This window comes from Gopherus evgoodei, chromosome 3 (assembly GCF_007399415.2).
Source record: "Gopherus evgoodei ecotype Sinaloan lineage chromosome 3, rGopEvg1_v1.p, whole genome shotgun sequence".
Taxonomy (NCBI): domain Eukaryota; kingdom Metazoa; phylum Chordata; order Testudines; family Testudinidae; genus Gopherus; species Gopherus evgoodei.
Window position 1 is genome coordinate 215,288,477 of NC_044324.1, and position 24,411 is coordinate 215,312,887.

Below are 24,411 nucleotides of genomic sequence, written 5' to 3' on the forward strand. Positions count from 1 at the left end.
AATAAAGCTCAGGGGTATGAACAAAACACCTCCCTGAGTGACATAAGTTATATCGACATAAGCACCAGTGCGGACAGCGCTTGCTGGCAGGAGAGTTTTTCCCACTGACATAGCTGCTGCCGCTCATGGGAGCTGGAGTAGTAAAGCCAATGGAAGAGCTCTCTCATGTCGGCAATGCTAGAGGGCTTGCATTGGTGCAGCTGTGCCGCTGTAAGCTCTCCAGTATAGCCATAGCCTAAGTTACATGCCAGGGGCCATATCAGCCCCTGAAGCAACCTAGAATCAGGATGGTGCAAAAGAGGCTTAAACCCACCTAGGCCCCTTTTCCCCCAGGGCTGCAGGGTTTTCTTTCTGTCTGTTTTGGTTTTTTTGTTTTTTTTTTTGCTGTGCCTTAGGGGCTTTTACAGTCTCTTAGAAGTGCAGCACAAAATCACACTCTCACTTTGGAAAAATCTCAGTCCATGAGTCCGACGCTTCCCTAGTGTATATCTTAAATGTCCTTCCTATGCATCATGGAGAGACATCTTTCTTTGGAGTTTTAGAAAATATATAAAAAGACACTCACCCAATGCTCTGGGTGCCCCGTCATCCTTCATTAAAAATACACTAAATAAACAAATTCCACTTTTCCAAGGAGGATACCATGCTATTCACATATCTGAATGAGATCCTGTATGAGTTTCAACTTTACCCTGTACTAGCCTAAACTTTACGTCTGCAGGACACAAGATGGGTTAAAATATCACAGAAATTGGAAGCTGAGAGACCAGAATCCTGCTTGTTCAAGTAAATGGGAACACAGGTGAAAGAGCAGAAGTCAAAACAGTAAAATTTCCCATCAACTCTGTGGGATTTACTCTTTCATGGAGGATTTGGTCATGGAACAGTGTTTCTTTTAAAAGATTTTATTTCCAGGATAATCAACTGAGTTTTCTTTACTGCATGTAATACAGCATTTTTTGTCCTGAACAAAAAGATCTACCTTATACTATGAATAATTTTCCAAAAGGTGTCCCGGCAAAAAATATACAGCAACCTCTAAATAAAGTTGACTATTGACTTAAATAAATAACAGGAAGAGCTTGTGGTTTCCTTCAAGTACTCTAATGTTTATGTTTCTTTCGGTGAGAGTTAAGAAATCATTTTTATCCTTATTACCACTCAGTAAACAGATACATTAAATCAAATGAGTGATTCTTGAATCTCTCATCTTAAATGCTAACTGCACTGCCAATTAAATAAAAAGCAATCCTGGAAACAAACCTCAAACACATTCCTTTTTTAAAGAAACAAATAAGAAGGTAGAAAAACAATCACATATTTGTTGTTCGTGGCAAAGTATACAGCGCATTATTTTCACAATCAGTTTAGATTTCCATAATCTTTACATATGTTTTGCAAATATTTACATACATTGCTTGCAAAAAGCTCCCAAAGCCTCTTTCCATCTTTTTATATCCATTTTCCCCTAGATTTCTGACATATCTGAGGGTCTGATTGAACCAGGGGCAGATGAGGTCTCTGAGGCGTGGCTTGTGGAGTTTTGCCCTGTTGCTATTCACCAGAGTTGCCCTTCCCACAGGAATCAGCTGTGGAACCAGGCCCCAAACACAGTCTGAGTGTTCACAAGAAGTCTGGGCCATCTGCAGGCCAGCTCTGTGCTTCTGCAGGTCTCCACTGGAGCTAGGCAGCTAGGGACTACCTTGGTGGCAGCTGTTCCTGGCATCCCTCTGTTAAAGTGAGGTCTCTTCTACATTGGAGAGACTACAGGCTGACCTTCACTGCAGAGTGAGCTCGAGTTAGCCACACTTGAGTTAACTCTTGAGTTATCCTAGCTCAAGTGAGAACAAATCACACAGCAAACAACACTGGAGATGCAGAAAGTGTTTAGATTTGCAGCACAGAGTGAGTGCATTTACAGCTGGGTGGGAAACAGTTTCCCCATCCTTTGAGAGCTACTGCGATTTTGGGATTTTTTTCCCCATCCCAAAATGAGATGAAAAATCAAGATCTCAACAATTTCCATCAGCTGAGCATCTAAAAAACACGTTGGATTGGGGCAATCGAAGGGCTTTGATAATTTCAAAATGTTTCATTGAGATTTTGACTTTTTTAACAAAATAACATTTTTAGTATACATTAACTACCATTTTGAATAAATTAAAAACCCAAACTTCATTTTGAAAACATCAAAATGGGATGTTTTGTATTTCTTTTTCAAAATGTTTTCCATTTGGGAGATTCATCCATATCAACCCCTTCTTGGGAACAGCTCCGGTTTTAACACATTGCTTTCTGACATATTAGAGATTCGCCAGAAAATTCCCAACCAGCTCTAGTTTTATTAGCACTACAGAATGCAGCGCAGAGCAGCTGTGTCCCTACTAGCTCCAGTGTCAGCTGTACTCAAGATTTTACCCATGTCCCCAGGCTCACTAGCTCAAGTTTAAAGCACCACTTAACTTGACCTAGAGCCTTTTGTGTGTGGATGGGAGTCATGTTCTGTGCAATTATACCTTGAGTTAACACTGCAGTGAAAGGTTTCAGAGTAGCAGCCGTGCTAGTTTCTAAGGTGCCACAAGTACTCCTGCTCTTACTGCAGTGAAAACTAGCCCTGAAGGTCTGTAATAGAGTCAGTGACTGTATTATATTCTCATAGCATCTCCACGGCGGACGGCACACAATCTTATACCCTTCCCTCCAGCTCACCTACACTCCCTTCCATTCCCTTCCCAACTCCTCGACAAAGATGCTCTGACTTGCAGAGAGCCATCTGTGGAATTCAGGGATATCTTTTGTGCAAGAGAGGAAGCGCCGCTGGCTGAGGGCCTGTTCTTTGGGCCTATCTCAAGGGGCATGCTCAGCCCCTGGGAAAACACTCCTGGAATCAGCTATGAATTGGCAACACGTCAGAGCAGGCCAAGAAGATATCTGAATGCTTACCCTGGCAGATGGAAGGCTACAAGCTTCTAATGCAGTCTCTACTCGCTTTCTGTCAGCGGAAAACAAGCGGTATATGCTGCAAAATGGAAACAAACAAGCAGGGATTTGTTCACAGGCACATCACACTGTTCTGTATTATATGGGTACAAGCTGTGTATGGCTAATGGACTGCCCAGCAAAGTGACATTTTTGGAAAACTTGTGCATTCATCCTTTGTTTCATTGCTAGGTCTTGAAAACAGAAACACTTCAACAAAAAAGGAAAAGAAATCAAAATATTCCAATCAGATAAACACTTAACACTGCAGGCTGGGAGTTGACGGAGAAAGTAGTCATAGAAGGGATGGAAAGGATGAGGACGGAAAGAGGCCTGAAGGAGAGTTCAGTTCCTTTCACTGCTAGGTCACCGGTTCAGATCCAATCCAGAATGGTAGTTATCAACACTACCATCTGTTGGGTGCTCCGTGGCATGTATTAAATTAGTTGGGCAACGTCAGCCCACTTCCCAGCATTCCCACCAAAATAGCCATCATCACAACAGGTAATTAACATAGTTCTATGGCTCCCCATCCCTGCAGCATTCGAGCACATCATAATCTTTAATATATTCACCATCACAACAACACTGAGGTAGGGCAGTGCTATTATTCCCATTTTACAGATGGGGAACTGAGGTGCAGATAGTTTAGGCAACTTGCTCAAAATCACACAGGCAATCTAGGACAAAGAAGGGACTTGAACCTAGCTCCCTAACCACTGGAACATCCTTCCCTTTTGGTATTTTAGCCAGGTAGTCTTAGCATCAGATACAGAAGTGCAACCTCCATAGACTTCACCCATAGCCCATGAAGACTGCACCGGTTCCTGCTCCACCAAAACTGGTCTGGATAGCTGAGGGTGGAGCACACTGACACAGGAGTCAGGAAGTAGCTTGCATTGCTAGCTGTGCTATATACATGCTGCGTGGACAAACCGATTTCAGTCAAAGGGGTGACAGACCAGCACCATTCTAAAGATTAAAATTACACACAGAAGTCTGAAAGACCCAATGTAACAATAAAGGAGAGAAGAACTTACCTCTTCAGAGGAATACGTCCTTCTGGAGTGACTTGCAGCTTCAGTTTTGTGTAACTGTAAAGAAAAAACTAAGAGAATGTATTTTTCCTTTTAAAAGCTTTTCAAATATTCTTACAGCTCAATCCTATTGTTTCTATTAGTTTGCTAGTTTTACTCTCTCATTTTGCACTGTCTGAAAAATCTTGCAGGACATTAACAAACATCAACGGTGAGTGAGAAATATTGCCGGCCTTCATATGGAGCGATCCAAAAACCAGCAGTACACATGAATACAAACGAAAATCCACAACACTGACATAGAAAAGCTCAGAATCAGAGGTTCTCTCTACACTGGAGCTGGAAGATGTCATTCCCAGCTCAAGGAGATGTACCCATGCCAGCTCTGATCAAGCTGGTGTAGTGTAGCTATGGTAGTGGGCAGGGCTAGTTATCCTAAGTAGGTGTTTAGGGTTTCAGATGGGATAATATTCAGAATAGCTAGCCGCTGTGGCTACATTTAGCAAGCTAGCTCTGACTAAGCTAACACGGGCATGGTTTCCGCAATCCAACGTCTAGATCCAGAGATGACCTACTGTTAGATTAGGAATGGAATGACCCACCAAATCAGTTAAAATTCCTGCTAAGTGAGAGTTTCTCCCCACTGCTTTGCTGAGTTCATGTTTAAGTAACGGACCCTTCCATCACCTCCTTTGGAAAACTTCTACAGCCCCATGGCTTTCTCTGCTAGGAAAATTTGCCTGATATCCAGTCTAAATTTAAATTTTCTTTTGCTTACTTGCATCTCGTTACTCCTAATTATAACCCTCTTTAAGCACCCTAGAAATAATTTCTTTCTTGAGGCAAAATGTGGGCCTAGTTGCACTGGGAGTGGTGCAGAGATAGCCCATCCCAGGGAGAGGGGAAGGAGAGAATATGCCTCAGGAGGTACAACTTCCAGCTCACTGATTCACAGGGATACTGAGCAAGCAGCCCCATTCCTGGAGATGGTGCAGCCTGCTCCCTACTCTGTGCCAGACCTTCTCCATGGGCTAGTAGGGATTGTAACTGTCCCTGTGTGTGCCTTTGTCCCTGGTCCCCTCCACTGCACACCTGTGGAAGAACCAGGGATAACGTGGCCCTTGGTCTTCATACCATTAGTCAGATGAAAACAAGTCAAACCAATGCAAATTAAACATCTTGGCACTAGTGAGAGCGTGAAACTGATGAAGTGGGTTTTAGCCCATGAAAGCTTATGCCCAAATACATCTGCAAGTCTCTAAGGTGTCACAAGTCCTCCTTGTTCTTTTTTCTCAAAGACTTAGAATCGATGTGCTAAAGGAGTCTGACTAACAGTCTGGCCACTTAATTTGCATCAGCCAGAAAGCCTTGTGTGATAAATAAATGGGATAAAGTAGCACCGATGCTTTTCTGGTGCACAAAACTATTAATTATCTACCAAAGTTGCCTACATACAGGCAACTAAGTGCACTACGTGGACTGACCTTTTAGAGTATATTTATATCCCAATTCTCACAGCTTTTCCCATGCCATGCCCATTGGAACATCGGGATGAGAATACATTTCTTTTTTTCCCCAAGCCATGCACATCCTCACTCACACAAACAGGGTCTGATCCAAAGCCTGCGGAAGTCAATGGGAGTCATTCCATTGACTCTAGTGGGCGTTAGATCAGACCTTCCTTGTGGCCTGCCCATGTGAGTGAGGGCTACTTGCGTAAGGATCTATCTAACGCATCAACCCTTTGTCTGACAATAGCAGAGCTTTTGGGGGAAGCTTTTGGGTTTAGGGTTTTTTTGTTTGCATGTTTTATAACATAAAGAATATAATTAACATCCCTGCCCCTGCTTTTCTGGGGTTGGCATTTGCAAAATCAGAAATTGGCAACACTATCAAAACCAGAGCAAATTCTAATACCGTAGCCTGTGTAATAATTGTTAGGTGTTTCCACAAATCCTTGCCTTTAGAGATATACCAAGGAACCCAGAGCTCCTGTGCTACACAGTACTGCCAAACCCAAACGTTACAAGATCTGTGATTGGCTTAGAAATCACAAGAATTTTAAAAATATGCATACACTTGGGGTTCTTTTTCATTGCCTTCTGCTTTTTCAGCTTTACGGGGTCCTGAGTTCACATTTACGAGCTTTTCAGTGAAACCAAGAGAGCTAGAAATTTACATTTTAGTTAAATGAAAGCTGAGATTCTCAGCTGTGTTCTTTATGGAAACCTTCAACTGTTGTGATGGTATTGCAAGAATGAGCAACACTGGTGTTATAACAAGCCTGACCAATCCTGATCAGGATTCCTTCTCCCAGGACTTCTCGGAAAGTTTTATGGAATACCTGAGGACACACCATTTTACCTTGCTCTGTAGCCACAATTCTTCCCTCCTCGAAGATCTTGATGTTACTCCTGCTCCATTACTGGCTAGAAGGGCTGCTGCTGAGAGATATTATCACCCTCAATAGCTAAACATGCTACTTCAGTAGCTCACTGATGGCTCTGAGAATGACAGACCCAGGATTTGAAACCTATCCCAGGTCTCCATGTCAGCCCCTGTTAAGCCTTTGCTACGTACTCCAATAATAAAGGCAAAATTGTACTGCACAATTATAACAAAGAAAACAGAGATTTAAATCCAAGGTGCCTGTTTTTTATACCACAGTCTAACCCTATTTTACCTCATGTGACCTGATCACAGGAAAACTGTTGAGTCATTTTATTAATACACCTTGGACATTATGAAGGTTGGATGCCAAAAAGAGGAAAATGCCTTTATAATTCAGCTCTAATTCAATCATTTTAAAATTGGATGACATGATTCTAATAGGACTATGATCACCACTTTATGCAGGACTGTAATTATAATGGGGTGTGGGGAATCTTTAATCTTCAAAGTCAAAGATACCTTGAGTAATTGTCATCGGGCATCTGTGCTTAAGGGTCCTGGAAATCTTACAGCACCTAAGTGAGCTATTAAATAGTGGAAAAAATAAAAGGTATGGAGATACCATGCTTGCCTGCAATTCTACACATCTTAAGAGTTGTAGCAATTTGTGTGCCCTTGTACATACACACACACTGTGCTTCCCCTAGAGCCAGTGCATCTCTGCTCTGTCCCCAACACAGAGTTGTGTCTACCATGTGCAATCCAGTCTAGTGTTAGTAGTTTATGAGCTCAGAGCTGAAAGAAGAGGTGACTTATCTGTCAATGGAGGTTCTTTGAGATGTGTGGTCCCTAACTGTATTCCACTGTGGCTTTTGCATGCAAAGCGTGAAGTTGAAAAATTTAGAAGTAGTGTCTGCAGGTTTGTGCATACGCCCTGATTTGCCTTGTGCTTCTGTCCAAGGGAATAAAGGAAGGGGCAGACCAACCGTGTCTCCAGTTCCTTCTCCACCATGAATGTGACAGATCGGAAGCAGAGGGGAAGGAGGGCAGGAAGTGGAACACAGAGAGGGACCACACATTTCGAAGAACTTCTAGTTACAGGTAAGTCACCTCGTCTTCTTCTTCAAGTGATGGTCCCTATTGTATTCCACTGTGAGTGACTCACAAGCAATATCTAAGTGGAAGGAGGATGCAAAGATGAGGATGGAAGGGTTGTGCAGAGAACCGCTGTGCCAAAGGTGCCATCAACTGCCGAGTCCTGCACCAAGGCGTGGTGTGTTGTGAACGTGTGGACAGAACTCCACGTGGCTGCTCTACATATGTCTATGAAAGGCACATCTTGAAGGGATGCTGTGGTCATTGCTTGAGCAATAGTGGAATGAGCCCATACCCACCACGGGGAGAGGTTGATTTCACAGCTGGTAGCAGAGTTTAATGTAGATAGAAATCCATTTCGAGATTCTCCGGGTGGAGATGGTGTCCCCCCGATTCTCTCTGCTACCTCAGTAAATGGTCTAGAGGACTTCCTGATTGTTTTTGTTCTCTGCGGGTAAACGGCTGAAGCCTGTCGGACCTCAAGGGAATTGAGTCTACGTTCTTCTGTGGATGTGTGCGGTTTCGGGAAGAAAATAGGTAGGTGAATGGATTGGTTAATATGAAATAGGGAGACTGCCTTTGGTAAAAATTTTGGGCATAGGCAAAAAGAGACCTTATGCCTGTGGAATATTGTAAATGGCGGATCTGCCATCATAGTTCTGAGTTCACCAACCCTTCTTGCCAAAGTGATATCAACAAGGAAGGTGACTGTGAATGCCAACAGAAATCTTGAATTGTTTCTTTCCACAGCACACAGCAGGGCAGACACCATGGGGTCATTATCAGATTTGCAGCTCATGAAATACGGCAAGATCAGCTGCACTGTGTTCATAACGTTCATCACAAGACTGGAGAGTAGTGCAGGATCCACGCTTTCAGGCAGAGATGGCAGGCGCACAGTTTACAGGGGCTGTTCAAAAGTGGTACAAAATGAAGTCAGAAGCCCATGGAATGATGGGACGGAAAGAATTGTATAATGGGACAGTGAGCCCGCCCCCATGGGAACTGTGATCCATTCCCAGATCTCCCAGCGGCACAGGGTGGCGAGTTGCATGGTGGGATAGCTACCCACGATGCAGTGCTCTATCTGTCAATGCAAGAGCACCAACCATGGACATGCTCTGCCGACACAAGGAGCATTGTGTGGACATGCATAACCAGAGTAATTTAAGCAACATATGATCATCAATGAAACTTAAGTTGATTTAACTCTGTAGTGTATACAAGGCCATATTGCTCAAACTTCTCAGGTATGGCCGGGGAAAGTTTGACACATATTGCACCCAGCTGTGATGTGAGATTCTCCCAGGCAGTAGAGGCTGTGTTGGTGGTTGCATGAGGAGGTTGTTGCTGACTCGGAAGGACTGAAGACTGGCGTTCAGTACCCAAATTCTACTCTATTCTAAACTGTTAAAACTGTTAAACTTCTAAAATTAGGAAAATAAGTAGAACTATCAAATCTATGACTAAAACTGATAAACATATGTACAATTAAAAGTATTAGAGCTGCATCAGAGATGAGGACCTTGGAGGTTCCAACCCAGACCATGAGGCAATGAGAAGAAACTGAAGATGCAGTCAGTCCATCCCATCCTTTATCACCTCAGATAGAAGCATGAGGTGAGTCAGGGCACATGCACAGACCAACAGACACCACTTTCAAATTCTCCGACTCCGGGTGCACGATGCACATGCATAATCCACCATGGAATACAATAAGGACTATCACTCAAAGAAGAATCAAAATTGTCATGCTCTGAGCCCCACAAATAGCAATCATTTCAGTAAATGAATCAAGCAAACCTCTGGGGCAAGCTCTGGAAAACAGGAGCTGCATTTCGATAGGGGCTTGTATGCCTGAACTTTGAATGCAGTTCTCTTTGGAACAGGATAACGCAAGTAAGGTAACACTGGCCAGGAATCATCGTCTTAATGTGGCAGGCTCTATCATGAAGTTTTCAGCACTGTCACTTAAACAAAACTATCTCTGTCTGTGCATTCATCATCCACATGACACCTGGTAATCGTGGATTTATTCAACTATTTTTCTTTAATTTGCGAAGTGTCTGCCATTTTTATGAACTTCTCATAAACACCTTTTGTACTTTGTCCTACAACACTCAGAATCAATGTATCGTGTGCCAATGAATCTAGATGAACAGATTCACAGTTTCTCTCTGCTGAGTACCAAGACCTGAGGGTTCAGATGGAGGAAAATGGAAATCTTGTACTTCTCATTCTTTGACTAATAATAGATAGCACAGGAAAAAAAAACCCAGAGAAGTGGGTCAGTCTGAAATTCATTGTTTTTAACCCTAAGCAGCAGTGCCAAGACCTGACATCACTCCCTGTGTGTGTGACAGGAAGAATGCAATGGCATTCAAAAGTATATTCCAGCCACATCTCCTAAGTAATAGTGGGTGAAAGGAACCATATTTCCCTGGGGTTTTTTTAGATATCAGTTTTTTTAACTCAGCAAGAGAGGAAAATCCATGTTTACAGAACCGACAAGCCAACAAAGTATAAACAATAGATGGTAAGAAGGCTGACGAAAGAAAAAGGAAAAAGGACTCAGAACAAGGAGTAACACCCTTGGCAATAAATATTACGGCTACTTACGCTTTTTCCAGAAATGCATCCCGCGACATGTTGTGCGCCAGCAGATTTGTTGCCAAACTGAAAACTTCGTCCGTCCATTCCTAGGGAGATATAAATTACAGCTGATGTAGCCCAGATGCAGTTTCTCAAAGGTGCCTGTTTAGACCTTTATTGTCATGAAGGCAAATAGTTTCAACATGAGTATTATTAACAGAAAGTGTTTAATAAAAGCCTGAACATGCATTTCCTAGCACAGCTTAAGTTCTAGACTAAGGGCCTGTCTTTTTCATTACGCATAAATCACAAACTTTGCTACGGACATTATCTTTAAAAGGGATATTATCTGACACTCGTGTGTTTCAAAAGAGATTTCAAATATGATCATATAGAGCCTGATGCAAATCCCACTGCAGTCAATGGCAGTCTTTTCACTGACTTCAATGGACTGTGAATCAGGCCCACAGAAAAATACCTATGACTGTGTGATGTCCACCATCGTGGTGGATACATCACTACAAACTAATGATCTACAGGGAAGTAACATATTTAGGCAACGATACTGTACTTTCCCCTTAAGATATGTGGTCAAAACGAAAGTATAGATTTCGCATGGGCCCCTCTGCACTGACCTGAGAAATATGCAAAAGAAACCACAGCGGCAGGGAAATACAGAAGTGGCTTGATTATTTCACTCTCCTGGAGGAGAGGGAAGGGGAATGAATGTTCAGTTAATCAGTTTCCAGTAAGAATACTTCTGCTGCGATTAACTGATGTTGAGAGACAGGGATTTTGTTTTGGATAGACACAGGCATTTGGATACTGTGGATTCTTTCACATTAATAGTTCCATTGAAGTCACAATCATATGGTTAATTATAATTTTGCATGCTCTGGTGATGTGTGATGCTGGGGGCACTGAATCCATCACCGCACATGCAATATGTTCTTCCTTTCTCCATCGCTACTGCAAGCTGTGCGAACCCCCTGTCATTCAAGTTGGCACTTGGAGGGTTATATTTGATACTCCCTTCCCTTTTCTTCTCGCAAACAGGATCGTGCCCAATCTTGTTGTTTTTATAACATTTCCAGAATCTACCCCTTTTGTCTCTGCTTCTAAAACATTCATTCATACCGTAATTTTCCCTTTCACCAAGACTACTGTAACCTCCTCTTCTCCAAGCTGCCTTCCTGAGTCTATCCAACATTCAACAGCGAATATTCCTCTCCTGCCATTCTCAATGTGTCAAGATTAAGAATGGCAAAGCATTCTGATACCATACCTTTATACACAGGTCTCTAGTCAAACAGTCCCAAAGTTGATTCTGGTTCTCAGGTCACTCCAAGTTCAGCATGAGGGAGCCCCAGAAGCTCAGATCTTGTACATTCCCAAGGCAGAGTAGTCCTCTGCAGCTGAGCCAACAACTTTCTCCCCATGACTGAGTTTTCTGGCACACCCACAGCGACAGCAGACACCTGGGCTAGATCTCAGAAAGAGACTTCTAGCCCTGCTGGCCACAAAGTTGTTCTGTATTTACATACTCTTTGCTAAGAGATTTTGGACCTCTGTCTCCTAGGATAGCTTGTGTTGTATTGTTTTTCTTGACAGTAACCTTGTAAGGTCTAATCTTAAGACACAAGGGATGTGAGAACAACAAAAGAATAGAGCCTCTAGTATCATTAATTTCCTGTGACTATGCTTTTAGAAGAAGTATATTAAAGAAAGCATTTTATTTCATCCGGGCGTCTCAATTTTCCAGTCTTAGAATAGCCACATTCTGTAAACATTACTTTGTTTAAGCATGAATAACCACAACAATTAAAAAAGTTCTTTGTGACACTAACTGCTGCAGTTTAACAGCAGCATAAAATGTTATTTTAGCAGCTTACGATACATTTTCTTTTAAGAAAACCTGGTAGGCTCTGTTTTGGTCAGACAGAACTATATCACTTCAAATGCATCCCGAGAACTGAGAGTGGACATGCTGTTACTGTATTTTTATTGCAAGCATTTTTTATATGCAGTTATTCTTGTCAAGATATTTTCCCTCCCTAACCTCTCTATGACACTTGCAAGAGAAGCAGGACTCGAGCCATGCAACCTAATGCCTACTCTCAGATTGAGCAATAACTGACACAAGCGGAGATCAATCCCCAGCATATGGTACCAATTTGGGGCAGATGATCGCTATTAGTCTGTCAAATATCTGTGTGAAGCAATGAGCGACAAATAATACTTGATCACTTCTCCTCACTTTCAAGGGAATTCATTTAAATTCCCAAAAGCTCCAGCCAATAAAGCCAAGATCAGGAAAGCTGTCAAAGGTCACATCCTCCTTCCTGTCATGCACTGTCTTCGCACTGAGCAAAGATCCAAACCTCACTGAAATCAATGGGGGTCCTTCTACTGACTTCTGTTTGGATCCGACTATGAAATAAAGCGGTGTCCTGTTGTTTTAGCTACCGAATGGACACCTTCTCTCTTTGGCTAAGCTGTACTGTATACAGTCAATACTGAGATCTGGAATTATGACACATCATATAATTAAGGCCCTTCATTCTCAGGTTTTTTTAGTTTAAAAGTTCCTGGAAATGTACCAATATTTAGTACCAAAAATTAAAAATCAGTGCAAAAAAAATCCACTTTGCATTTTTCTGGGTAAATATTACTCTCTTCTCTTTTCACGTTTTTTTTTAACTTAAAAAAACAAACCCTTATGCTCTGAACTGTAGTTAGACACAGGTTTTCATTTTTGAACCATTTTAGCATGAAAAATAGTTCACTAACTTTTATTTGCTTTGAATGCTGTTAACTATCCAAGCTGTCTGTCAAGCTGCTAATGGGTATGTGGTGCGCACAGGATTGGCAACATGTACACCACTGCTCAAATAATTCCAGTACTTCTAACCTGGCTCCTTACTCCAGAAGAGAGACGGCAACTCAGTAACCTGGCACAGGTTATCGAGTGGTCATCTGTCTTTCTGGAGCAGGGAGTCAGTTCCAGGGAGTTCTGGCACTTCCAAAATTCAGCTAGAAATTAGTTAGAACAACACCCAGATGTAAAACCTGGGAAATTTTCAGTAAAAAAAAAAAAAAAGGATAAAAACTGTAAACCAAGGTCTTACATATAATACACAGTGGTAGCCCACATTAATAGCAGCACAGATTCCACAAGGCAAGCCATGCTGGGAATACTCTATGGGATGAATAGCTATTATATATAGAAAGAAAACAGCTGGTATTTTAGTGTGGGAAGATTACAATGGACTCAAAATCACGGTTGCTTACTGTAGAGTTGTAACTATGAACACTGACCCATAGACATAATGCAAAAGGAAATAATAAATCTGGAGATTTTGAAGTAAGATTTTGCTCATGCCAACAAACTCCTCTCCCAAGTTGGAAGCCTCTGAGCTACGGTATTTTTTAAAAGCAGAAAAATGGAGTCTTGCAACAAATTTTAATTTCAAGCAAACTGGTTCCATCATAATAAAAGAGCCATATCTTCCTGCTGTCCTTTTGGCTTTGTTCTGTTACCGTCGTTCATATTTATGTCATTCCTATTAACTTTACTAACAAATCAGGTAGCTGTTATGTGCTCTAGTCAGTAAGTAGCATGCAATGTGCAGTATATTTTGAGAGCTCTTGCTCACTGAACACTTTTCTTTCATATATTACATGAATCAGAATTTATACCATCTGAGAGATTAGAGCGATTTTTCATGGCAAAAGACAGTGCCTAAGTGCTACACATTTTTGAAAACATTTAATTCAAATCAGAACTGAATATGCGTGAAGACAACGTTTTTCGTATGTTTGTTTTTGGCTCACGCTTATCATCTGAAGTTGTTGAAGTCGCATGTTTCAGCATCCTCTGGTATGAAACATCATATGCGTTTCATTTTTTGTTTTAAAGCATGACTCTGTACTGCTTATTTTATTATTTATTTTACTGCTTACTTTAACAGAAAAGGAAATTTGGAAGAATAAAGAAGTATACTGAAAAACATATCACAGAACATACGGCACATGGTGTAGATAAATCATTTAAGGCTTATCTACTAGGGGACATTAAGGAAGGTTAATCCAAATTAATTTTTAACATGGATTAGATAAACAGCATTAAAACCCCATGTAGACACTTTTACTCTGAATTAATCTGATTTCATTTAATGCTCTTACACACCCTTAGTTAATTTAGATTAACCTTCCTTAGTGTCCCCATGTAGACAAATGAGGGACTGTCCCTCATTTATGGAGGAAATGACAAACTGTTAGCTAAAGACCTGATCCAAAGCCCAATCAAATCCAGTGGAGTTTTAACACTGACTTCACTGGACTTTGGATCAACTCCCTATGAGCTTTCCGTAAGACACCTTTAATGGGACTGAACAATCAGTGGACGAATACCAGTGCAGACTATGAAACACAAGGAGCTGTGGAGACCAAAGTTATGTGTAGAGTATTTTCTGAAATGTTATTGTATCTGCAACTTCAAGACGAACCACGGTTCCCTATCAAGGGCAGGATTCTCTGAGGAACAGCCTAAGCCAGGTCTACACCACACACTTACTTCAGTATAAATCGGAAAAATCCACACCCTTGAAGACGTACGTTATACTGACCGTAACCCCCATATAGACAGCGTTATGTTGGTGGGAGACCATCTCCCACCGACACAGCTGCTGCCTCTCACTGAGGTGGAGTAACTAAATAACAGGAGAGCTCTCCCTTCAACTTAGAGCATCTTTGGTTATGTCTACATTACAAAGTTAAGTTGATTTAAGTTATGTTGACGATCCTCCAGTGCCTTAATTAAAGTGCTTGTGCATGTCCACACAATTCTCCTTGTGACAGAAAAGCATGCCCAGAGTTGGTGCTCTTATACTACTAGAGCAGAGCACTGTGGGTAGCTATCCCACTGTGCAACTCGCCACCATCTGCTGCTGGGTTCTCTGGGAAGGGACTGAAGTGCATCATGGGGGTGGGCTCAATGTCCCATGATGCAGTTTCCTTCATCCCATCATTCCATGGGCTTCTTACTATGTTTTGCACTGCTTTTCAACAGCCCGTGTAAACTGTGTGCCCACGATCTCTGCCTGAAAGCGTGGATCCTGAGCTGCTCTCCAGTCTTGTGATGAGCATTATGAACACAACATGGCTGATCTTGCAGTATTTCATAGTATTTCATTTCATAGAATCTGATGACACCATGATGTCTGCTCTCCTGTGTGGCATGAAAAAAAAACAATTCAAGATTTCTGTTGGCATTCATGGAGCAGCTGCACATAGCAGACCACTGATACTGGGCTTGGGAAATAAGCACTGAGTAGTGGGGTCGCATTGTGATGCAGGTATGGGATGATGAGCAGTGGCTGGAGAACTTTTGGATGCACAAAGCCACCGTCCTGGAACTGTGTGTGGAGCTTGCCTCTGTCTTCTGGCACAAGGACACCAAAATGAAAGCTGCCCTCACAATGGAGAAGTGAGTGGCGATTGCTGTGTGGAAGTTGGGAACTCCAGACTGCTACCGATCAGTTATGCATCAGTTTGGAGTTAGGAAGTTCACCATGTGGATGGCAGTGATACAAGTGTGCAGAACCATTAATTGACTCCTGTTACGAAGGACTGAGACTCTGGGCAATGTGCGAGAAATAGTGGATAGCTTTGAAGTAATGGGCTTCCCTATCTGCAGTGGGGCGATAGATGGCACGCATGCCGCATTTTGGACCCAGATCACCTTGCTACAGAGTACATCAAGAGAACAGGCTACTTTTTTATGGTATTGCAAGAGCTGGTGGATCACTGGGGTCATTTCACTGACATCAACGCGGGGTGGTCAGGGAAGGTGCATGACACACGCATCTTCAGGAACACTTGCCTGTATAGAAAACTGCAAGCAGGAACTTCCTTTCCAGACAAAAAGATTGTGATTGGGGATGTGGTAATGCCAATTGTGATCTCGGGAGACCCAGTCTACACCTTGCTCCCATGGCTTACGAAGCCTACACCGGAAACCTTGACAGCAGCAAGGAGTGCTTCAACAACAGGCTCAGCAGGTGCAGAATGACTGTTGAATGTGCCTTTGGCAGATTAAAGGGTTGCTGGCTCTGCCTTTTTGGTAGGCTAGACTTCAATCAGGAAAATATTCCCATGGTCATAGCAGCCTGCTGTTCGCTGCATAACATTTGTGAAAATAAGGGAGAAAAGTTTCCTCAGGGGAAGAGCCTTGAGGTGGATTGGCTGGCAGTTGGTTTTGAGAAGCCAGATAGCAGGACTGTTAGAAGGGGGGTGGGGACGCAAAGGGGGCTTTCGAATCAGGGCAGGTTTGAAGGAGCATTTTGACCATAACAATATGTCTTTCTATAATGCCAGGCATAGCATTCTTGCACTGTGGTAGGACCGTTGCAATGATTGCTATGTGTGCATGAAGTTTACTCTGCAAACACTTTGACTGCCACTGTGTATGAATTTCAGCAGCAAAGATCATGAGTAGGAGATCAATAACGATTCATTTTCTTTCCATAAGTACATTTTTATTCAATAATTATACAAACATTTCTATTACCTACAAGGGACATGACAATGAAGAGCACTTTTTTACAGTGAGGCTCTCCCAGCTGGGTGTATGTCCAGCTGTAATTGTGAAACATGTCCCTAGGGGTGCAGTGCACGGGGTACTGTAGTGGCCCAGGAACATGTGAGAAATGTGTTTCGGGGAGGGCATGGAAGGCAATTCTGAATGGGCTTCAGGAGGAAGTGAGCATGGATGTGTTCCACCTGTAGCACAATCAGCGACCTCAGCATGTCCATTTGTCCTTGAGCAGCTGTATCATCTGCTCCTGCCCATTTCCTCCGCTGGCTATCCATTCTCAGTTTTTCACTGGTATCCTCTCTACAAGCTCTCTACTCACTATCAGTTGCATCAGACAACTTCAGCACCTCCCTGAACATGCCTTCCTTACTTCTCCTGGTTCGTCTCCTTATCAGACACAGCCGCGTAGCCAGAGGAGACTCTCATGGCCACATCTTCAGAAGCTAAAGAAACAATAGACAGAGGCACTATTGTGAGTACAATCACAGCCCTGATTCATACAAGTAACATACACCACTTTCTCACATTCTCTTGCCAATCAAACAGCATAGCAAGAACCCTAACCATGGTAAGTTGGGCATGATGTGGAGGGAGTAAGATGGGACAAAGCATGAGGAGTTCCCAAAGGGGGGTCATTACAAACTATTCTGAATACAGGTACTGTTTTCTACAAGTGCGAGGTGATATAAGCTGATATCTCACTCCTGAGGGTAACCGAGGATGCAAGGGTGCAACTCCTGCATGTATGTGGCTGCAAACTGGGTCCATATGCTGCTCGCCGTGTGCTGCTTTGGTGCCTGCAGACATAATTGCTGATAGGTGCAGAAAAGTTTCCTACCATGGGGGGAAGGGACAAGACAGCACTCCAAGGAACCTTTGGCAGAGGATTGCAGAGTACCTCCACGAAAGTTTCCTAGAGGTTAGTATGGAGGATTTCTACGACATCCCGGTGTGCATCAACAAACTTTTCTGCAGGGTCCCCTTCTGTCTAGCTATGCAGGGGAATGAGAGACAGATGCATACAGTGCTACTGTCAGTTATTTTTATCTGTCTTCTACCCTGGGGAAAAAAAACGTAGCTCTACCTCATTTCTCCCTGCAGTATCAAAGCATAATGAGTACTTACCGCAGCTCCCCTCTCCTGTATCAGGCACACCAGAGCTGGATTCCTGGGACTGGCTAGACACCTCTGGAGTTAAAAACAGGTCCTGGCTTGCCACATCATCAGACGACCCTGTCACCTGTCCCCCATCCTCCTCCAACTCCATTTCCTTGTCCACCACTTTGTCCTTGGGGTTCATTCCGCTGGCTGCTGCCGCCAGCCTCCCTGAAGTATCCATGAGGCTCTTGGCAGTGGAGGTGGGGTTGCTGCCAAGGATGGCGTGCAGCTCCTTTTAGAGGCAGCATGTCTTTGGTGACACACCACAATGATTGGCCTCCCTTGCCTTCTGGTTTGCCTGCCTCAGCTCCTTGATCTTAGCACGGCACTGCTGCATGTTCTGCTCATACCCCTTCAGCTCCATGCCACGAGCAATCTGCCTGCAGGTATCAAAGATCCCATGGCTGGAGTGGAGATGTGACTGCACAGCCTCCTCTCCCCACAGACCCAGCAGATATAACAACTCTGGTGTACTCCAGGAAGGAGAGCGTTTGCTGTGTGGAGTCACTATGGCCAGCTGGGAAGATGCTATGTGAGCTGTCCATGCTGAGCAAACAGGAAGAGGAATTTCAAAAATTCTCCAGGCTTTAAATCGGGAGGGGAGCATATCTGTGTACCATGCCTGTGTACCTGTGAACTGGTGACCAGAACAGTGATGATGGACATTGTGAGACACCTCCTAGAAGCCAATTAAGGTGACATAAGCAATGCAGGATCTACACTGACATGTGTTGTTCTAACTTCATTGCAAAAAGCTCTATGCATTCTTGTCCAGCTGGTTTTACTAGGTCAGTGTAGCAGGAGAGTTAAATCAGCGGGAGGAGCATTGTAATGTATACATCTCCAAGGGTTGGTCGACAAAAGCTGAATTTTGTCGACAAAACTGTGTAGTGTAGACATGGCCTTTGATAAAGCGCTATAGCAGGGCAGCTGCAATGGTGCGGTGTTTGTAGTGTAGCCCTGTCCTAAGGGAGACAAAGATCACAAGATCGCCAGGACCAATCTACACAGGAGGTCCACTTTCTTGACACCACGGTGCAAATAAGTGATGGTCACATTAACACCATCCTCTATCGAAAACCTACCGACCGCTATGCCTACCTCCATGCCTCCAGCTTCCATCCCGGACACATCACACGATCCATTGTCTACAGCCAAGCACTGAGGTACAACCGCATCTGCTCTAACCCCTCAGACAGAGACCAACACCTACAAAATCTCCACCAAGCATTCTCAAAACTACAATACCCGCACGAGGAAATAAGGAAACAGATCAACAGAGCCAGACGTGTACCCAGAAGCCTCCTACTGCAAGACAAACCCAAGAAAGAAACCAACAGGACTCCACTGGCCATCACATACAGCCCCCAGCTAAAACCCCTCCAACGCATCATCAAGGATCTACAACCCATCCTGGACAATGATCCCACACTTTCACAGGCCTTGGGTGGCAGGCCAGTCCTTACCCACAGACAACCTGCCAACCTGAAACATATTCTCACCAGCAACTGCACACCGCATCATAATAACTCTAGCTCAGGAACCAATCCATGCAACAAACCTCGATGCCAACTCTGCCCACATATCTAAACCAGCAACACCATCACAGGACCTAACCAGATCAGCCACACCATCACTGGTTCATTCACCTGCACATCCACCAATGTAATATACGCCATCATATGCCAGCAATGCCCCTCTGCTATGTACATCGGCCAAACTGGACAGTCGCTACGCAAAAGGATAAATGGACACAAATCAGACATTAGGAATGGCAATATACAAAAACCTGTAGGAAAGCACTTCAGACTCCCTGGCCACACTATAGCAGACCTTAAGGTGGCCATCCTGCAGCAAAAAAACTTCAGGACCAGACTTCAAAGAGAAACTGCTGAGCTTCAGTTCATCTGCAAATTTGACACCATCAGCTCAGGACTGAACAAAGACTGTGAATGGCTTGCCAACTACAGAACCAGTTTCTCTTCTCTTGGTTTTCACACCTCAACTGTTAGAACAGGGCCTCATCCTCCCTGATTGAACTGACCTCGTTATCTCTAGCTTGCTTGCTAGCATATATATACCTGCCCCTGGAAATTTCCACTACATGCATCTGAGGAAGTGGGTATTCACCCACAAAAGCTCATGCTCCAAAACGTCTGTTAGTCTATAAGGTGCCACAGGATTCTTTGCTGCTTTTACAGATCCAGATTAACACGGCTACCCCTCTGATACAAGATCACAGAGATAACAGTGAATAATATATTGCCAGAGCTCTCTCTATTGAGTGAGAGCTGAATAACCGTTTGTTATAAACGCATCTTGGTCTGAAACAAAAACAAGAATGAGGCAGCTGATACATCTGCCCTTCCTCATTTTGGTATGGTACTTACTCACATACTGGTGCAATATTATATTATGGCCCTGGTTTTCTTTACATTCAGATCCCTTTTAAACCTCTCTCACAATTAAAAAGGGTCTAGGACAGAAGAGGGTAGAGTGAAGTCCTTGCCCCAGTCAGTCAATGGGAATTTTATCATAAACTGTAGTGGAGCCAGAATTTCAACCAAAGTACCCACCAAACAGGCAGATACGATATAAAGGATAACAGCTCAAGCACAAGAAAATGCGGACCACCATCAGTGGAGAAATCATCTCTGGAGATTCCAGGAGGGAAATGGATTTTAAGTAGGAATTTGATGGAGCAGATAGAAGGCATATGAAGTAGGAGACTGTTCTAATCAGAAAAGACAGTGTGGGAGAAGTTAAAAAGCTAAAAGAAGGAGGATATGAAGGTTCATAGTTAGGAGTGAGAAAACAGAGGGAGATGTGAGATCCATCTATCTCTATAGGTTCTTATGTGGTACCCACCACTGTGGTATTTGAGACGAGAGAAGAGATTATGTGTGAGGCATAGCTGGAAATAGCTCTGAAGATGAGGACTTTGTGAGCTCCATGAAGAATTGAAGTCAGCAAGGGATTTGAGAAGATGAATGATATGATCAAGGTGACAGATAAGGAAGCTAAATGTAGTAGCACTTTGGACAGGTTGTAGCTGGAGGAGTGGTGGAAGGTGAGTTGCAGGTGGATGAGGGTCACAGAGGAGGTTGCATTAATCAAGGAAAAAGATGAGTGAGGTTCTAGCAGTAGGGTAGGGAAGAAAAGGAGGGATTTATAAGATATTGTAGCAGTAGAATTGGCAGGATCAGCAAGGGAACTTGTATCTGGGGATAGTAGGGAGGTAAAGGAGGACAGAGGAACTGGGATAACTCCAAGCTTGTAACATTGGAGACAGCTGAGAGACAGAGAAGAGAGGAAAAGACAAGGGAATTTAGTGTTATAAATGAGAAGTTCAATTTTGGACATAATGAATTTGACACTACAGTGGGATATCTGGGAGGAGACAGAGGCTTAGGTTGGAGAGGAAGATTTTGGAGTTGTTAACATATCAGTAAATCTACTACAAGAAATAGTAGCTTAACTCACATGGGGAGTAACAAAACTAGCAAGGGAAACAAAACTGCACACAGACGTAGAATACACAATCCTTGTGAGAAACAAGAAGGGCATAAAGGAGCTGTTAAAACATGGGCAAGCTAGCAATCAGGTCAGCATCATAGAGGTAGGAGAACATATGTAATTTCAGATATCAACAGGAGACGTACTCCAACATGCCTGCTCTTTCACCATTTATGTACATTGCTCTTTCCTGCTCTGCCTCCATAACCCTCAATCCTCTTCCCCTTTAGATCCAGTGGTTCCTTGAATTCAGCAGCGGCTCCAGGCACCAGCACTCCAAGTGCGTGCCTAGGGCAGCAAGCCCCGTGGGGCGCTGTGCCAGTCCCTGTGAGGGCGGCAGTCCCTGCGGGAGGTCTGCTGGTCCCGTGCATTTGGCAGCAATTCACTGGCAGGGACGCCAAATCCACGGGACTGGCGGACCTCCCTCAGGCAAGCCACCGAAGGCTGCCTGACTGCCGTGCTTGGGGCTGCAAAAAAGCTAGGCCGCCCCTGCTTCAATTGCCAACACCCAGCCCTGTCTCAGTTCTCTTTCTACTGGAACTGTTCATTTTCCCAATTTTTATATTGAGGACCCTACTTTTTGAGCTCCTTATCTGTATAAAACATCTAAATCTTTCTCTTCAACAACGTTTTCTAAGTAAATAAAAAAGAAGGAAATGAAGATCCTAAAAGATGTAGGACTAGACAAAATAAATTAGGTTCTGTCACTGGGAAATAAGAGAGTTGGGGGCTTTGTCTGTCTGGGAAGTCTGATACCGTGTAACAATCTAGTGGATGTAGGATAGATGAATGAGGAATGCAATGGCCAGAGTTGTCTTTAAAAAAGGTAAGGGAGTCTCTTTCAGACCAGACTGATGATACTGAAAACTCATGTATCATATCAATCACACTAGTGGATGAGACCTGCGTAAGTTCCTATGTGAAGAGAAGGAATTTTTGATAGCTTTGAAAACAGAGTCTGGAAGAGGAGCATAAAGACGAAGTGAATGCAAGAAATGAAGACTGAAACCATCAGAAAGATAATGATGGGAAACAGCAGGTGTCTGAAGGGGCAGAGATTAGGTTACTAGAGAAAGAAAAAAATGCTTTGAAGACAGTTAATGGAGAGGAAGCCAGAAGCTCCGAGGGTTTTCAAGAATAATTCGAATGAAAAGGATCAGACAAAACAGGGCTGGGGAAACGTTGCCCTTGATCATATAGGGAAAGGAGAAAAATAAACAAACATAGAGGGGCTCATTCTCATCTCAATTTCACTGGTCATAGCAAAGCTACTCCTGTTACATCAATATATGCCAGAATCATGAATCAAGCCCAGAGGTTGACCCAATGTGTATGGAATCCCCTGCAAATTCTGCTCCTTGATACACACATACAATTCCCATTTAAATAAACAAGAGTTGCACTACTAATCCATTTGTTGGATTCCTAACAAAAAAAGAAACAAACAGGCACTGTCTTCATTAACCAGCATGTCTGCTACCTTCAACTCACACCTAGAGAGCATTACAAATTATTTATTTTATCTATAGAAATGTGAGCAAAATAGTGTATTGTGACTTCATTTTAATTTTCTAGTTCTTTATTCAAATCATGTAAAGCAAGATCAGTATAAATGCTTAGCTTTAGGCTCATATCCTCAATAATTCTATCACAACTCAGAAAGCGGAGGTGAGGAACTGAACATTTTGAACAGAATGACCAATAAAAGGCTTGAAAATATATTAATTTCAAAAGTTGAATAATAATAAACTCAGATCCTACAGAAACATAAACCTACTCCTGTAAGAAAAAAATTACAATTTATTTAAACTACTTTGTGAAGATCTTTTTCAAATAATTTTAGTTTACGTTTTTCAGAGTGAGGGTTTTTATCTCGAAAAATAACAGGCTTTAAAAGATTAGATTTTAGTGGCAAATTTCAATCAACATCAATTTCACTGTATGCACAAACCAACAAAAAATGTTTCCATCAATAATAACTGAAATTTACAGATAGGCGAAATGAGTTTGACTGAAGGATATTTACTTTGTATATTTGACATGTGATGTTGTCAATTTGTGTTTTACACATCTACTGTCATTAAATTATTGCTGTCTGACTCACTCCACTGCCTTCCACTGCCTGACTCCGCCCATGATATTCCACAACTAAAAATGTAAATCAATAAAAATAAAAAAAAGTCTTAAAACCCATCATTTTGCACAACCTTAAAACTTTACATCAATACAAATCTAAAGTAAGTGCTTAAAAATATACATGGACGTTATCTGCAGAAAACAGCAAAAAATACAAATCGAATTCTGCCAAGCCCAAACATAGGACAGGTGAAAGGTAAAATAGCAAAATGTGCATGCCAGTGACTCGGGGGAGGTTTCCAAAGGCACACTTGGCAATTGGGCACCCACTGCCCTTGGAAAGTCAATGGGAGTTAGGTTCTTAATTGCCATCTGGGATTTTGAAAATCTCCTCCTACATGGATAAGACCCTGATCCTGCAATGAGGTTCACATGAGCAGACCCCATGCCACAGTGAGGCTTTCTGTGGGTACAGGGATCTATCTACACTTGTGGAGTTCATTGCAGGGACTGGGCCTGTGAGAAAGTAGAGGGTGTATTTAGTACAGTGTGGTATACAAGCAGGGTGGGATTTTCACACTGAAATAAGTGGGAGTTTTAGCATGACTTTAATGAGAGTAGAGCTACGTCAGTGCTGAATGCTTTTGAAAATCCTCCCCTCAGGACATACTGCCTGACAGATCAGTAACAAATGAACTCAACTGGTTTAGGTATATGTCAGAAATTAAGCGCCTGATTCAGATTTTAGTTGCTAAAATCAAAGAGAGTAACTCTGGATTTACTGTAGCTCAACCTCCACAGAACCTAATTTTATTTACTGTATTTTCACTTTCCATCAATAACTAGGAGATGGACACATAACAGTATTTCTGGATTTTCCTGATTTGTCCTTCAGATAGCAAACAGATCATGACTTTGACCTAGGATGGCTGACTGGAAAACAGAAAAGAAAGGCAGAGAACTCATCCT

General features: G+C 42.8%; 1 protein-coding gene across 2 annotated transcripts in view; it reads right to left on the reverse strand.

Moving 5' to 3' along the window:
* The window catches only part of PLCB1 (phospholipase C beta 1), a 662,054-nt gene that overhangs the window by 215,426 nt on the left and 422,217 nt on the right, over nucleotides 1-24,411 (reverse strand). For both annotated transcript variants that reach the window (XM_030558021.1, XM_030558022.1), the window contains exons 5-7: nucleotides 10,122-10,201; nucleotides 4,020-4,073; nucleotides 2,944-3,019 (exon numbers count right to left, since the gene is read on the reverse strand). In XM_030558021.1, the coding sequence (XP_030413881.1) occupies nucleotides 2,944-3,019; nucleotides 4,020-4,073; nucleotides 10,122-10,201 (210 nt within the window). The remainder of the gene's footprint in view (nucleotides 1-2,943; nucleotides 3,020-4,019; nucleotides 4,074-10,121; nucleotides 10,202-24,411) is intronic.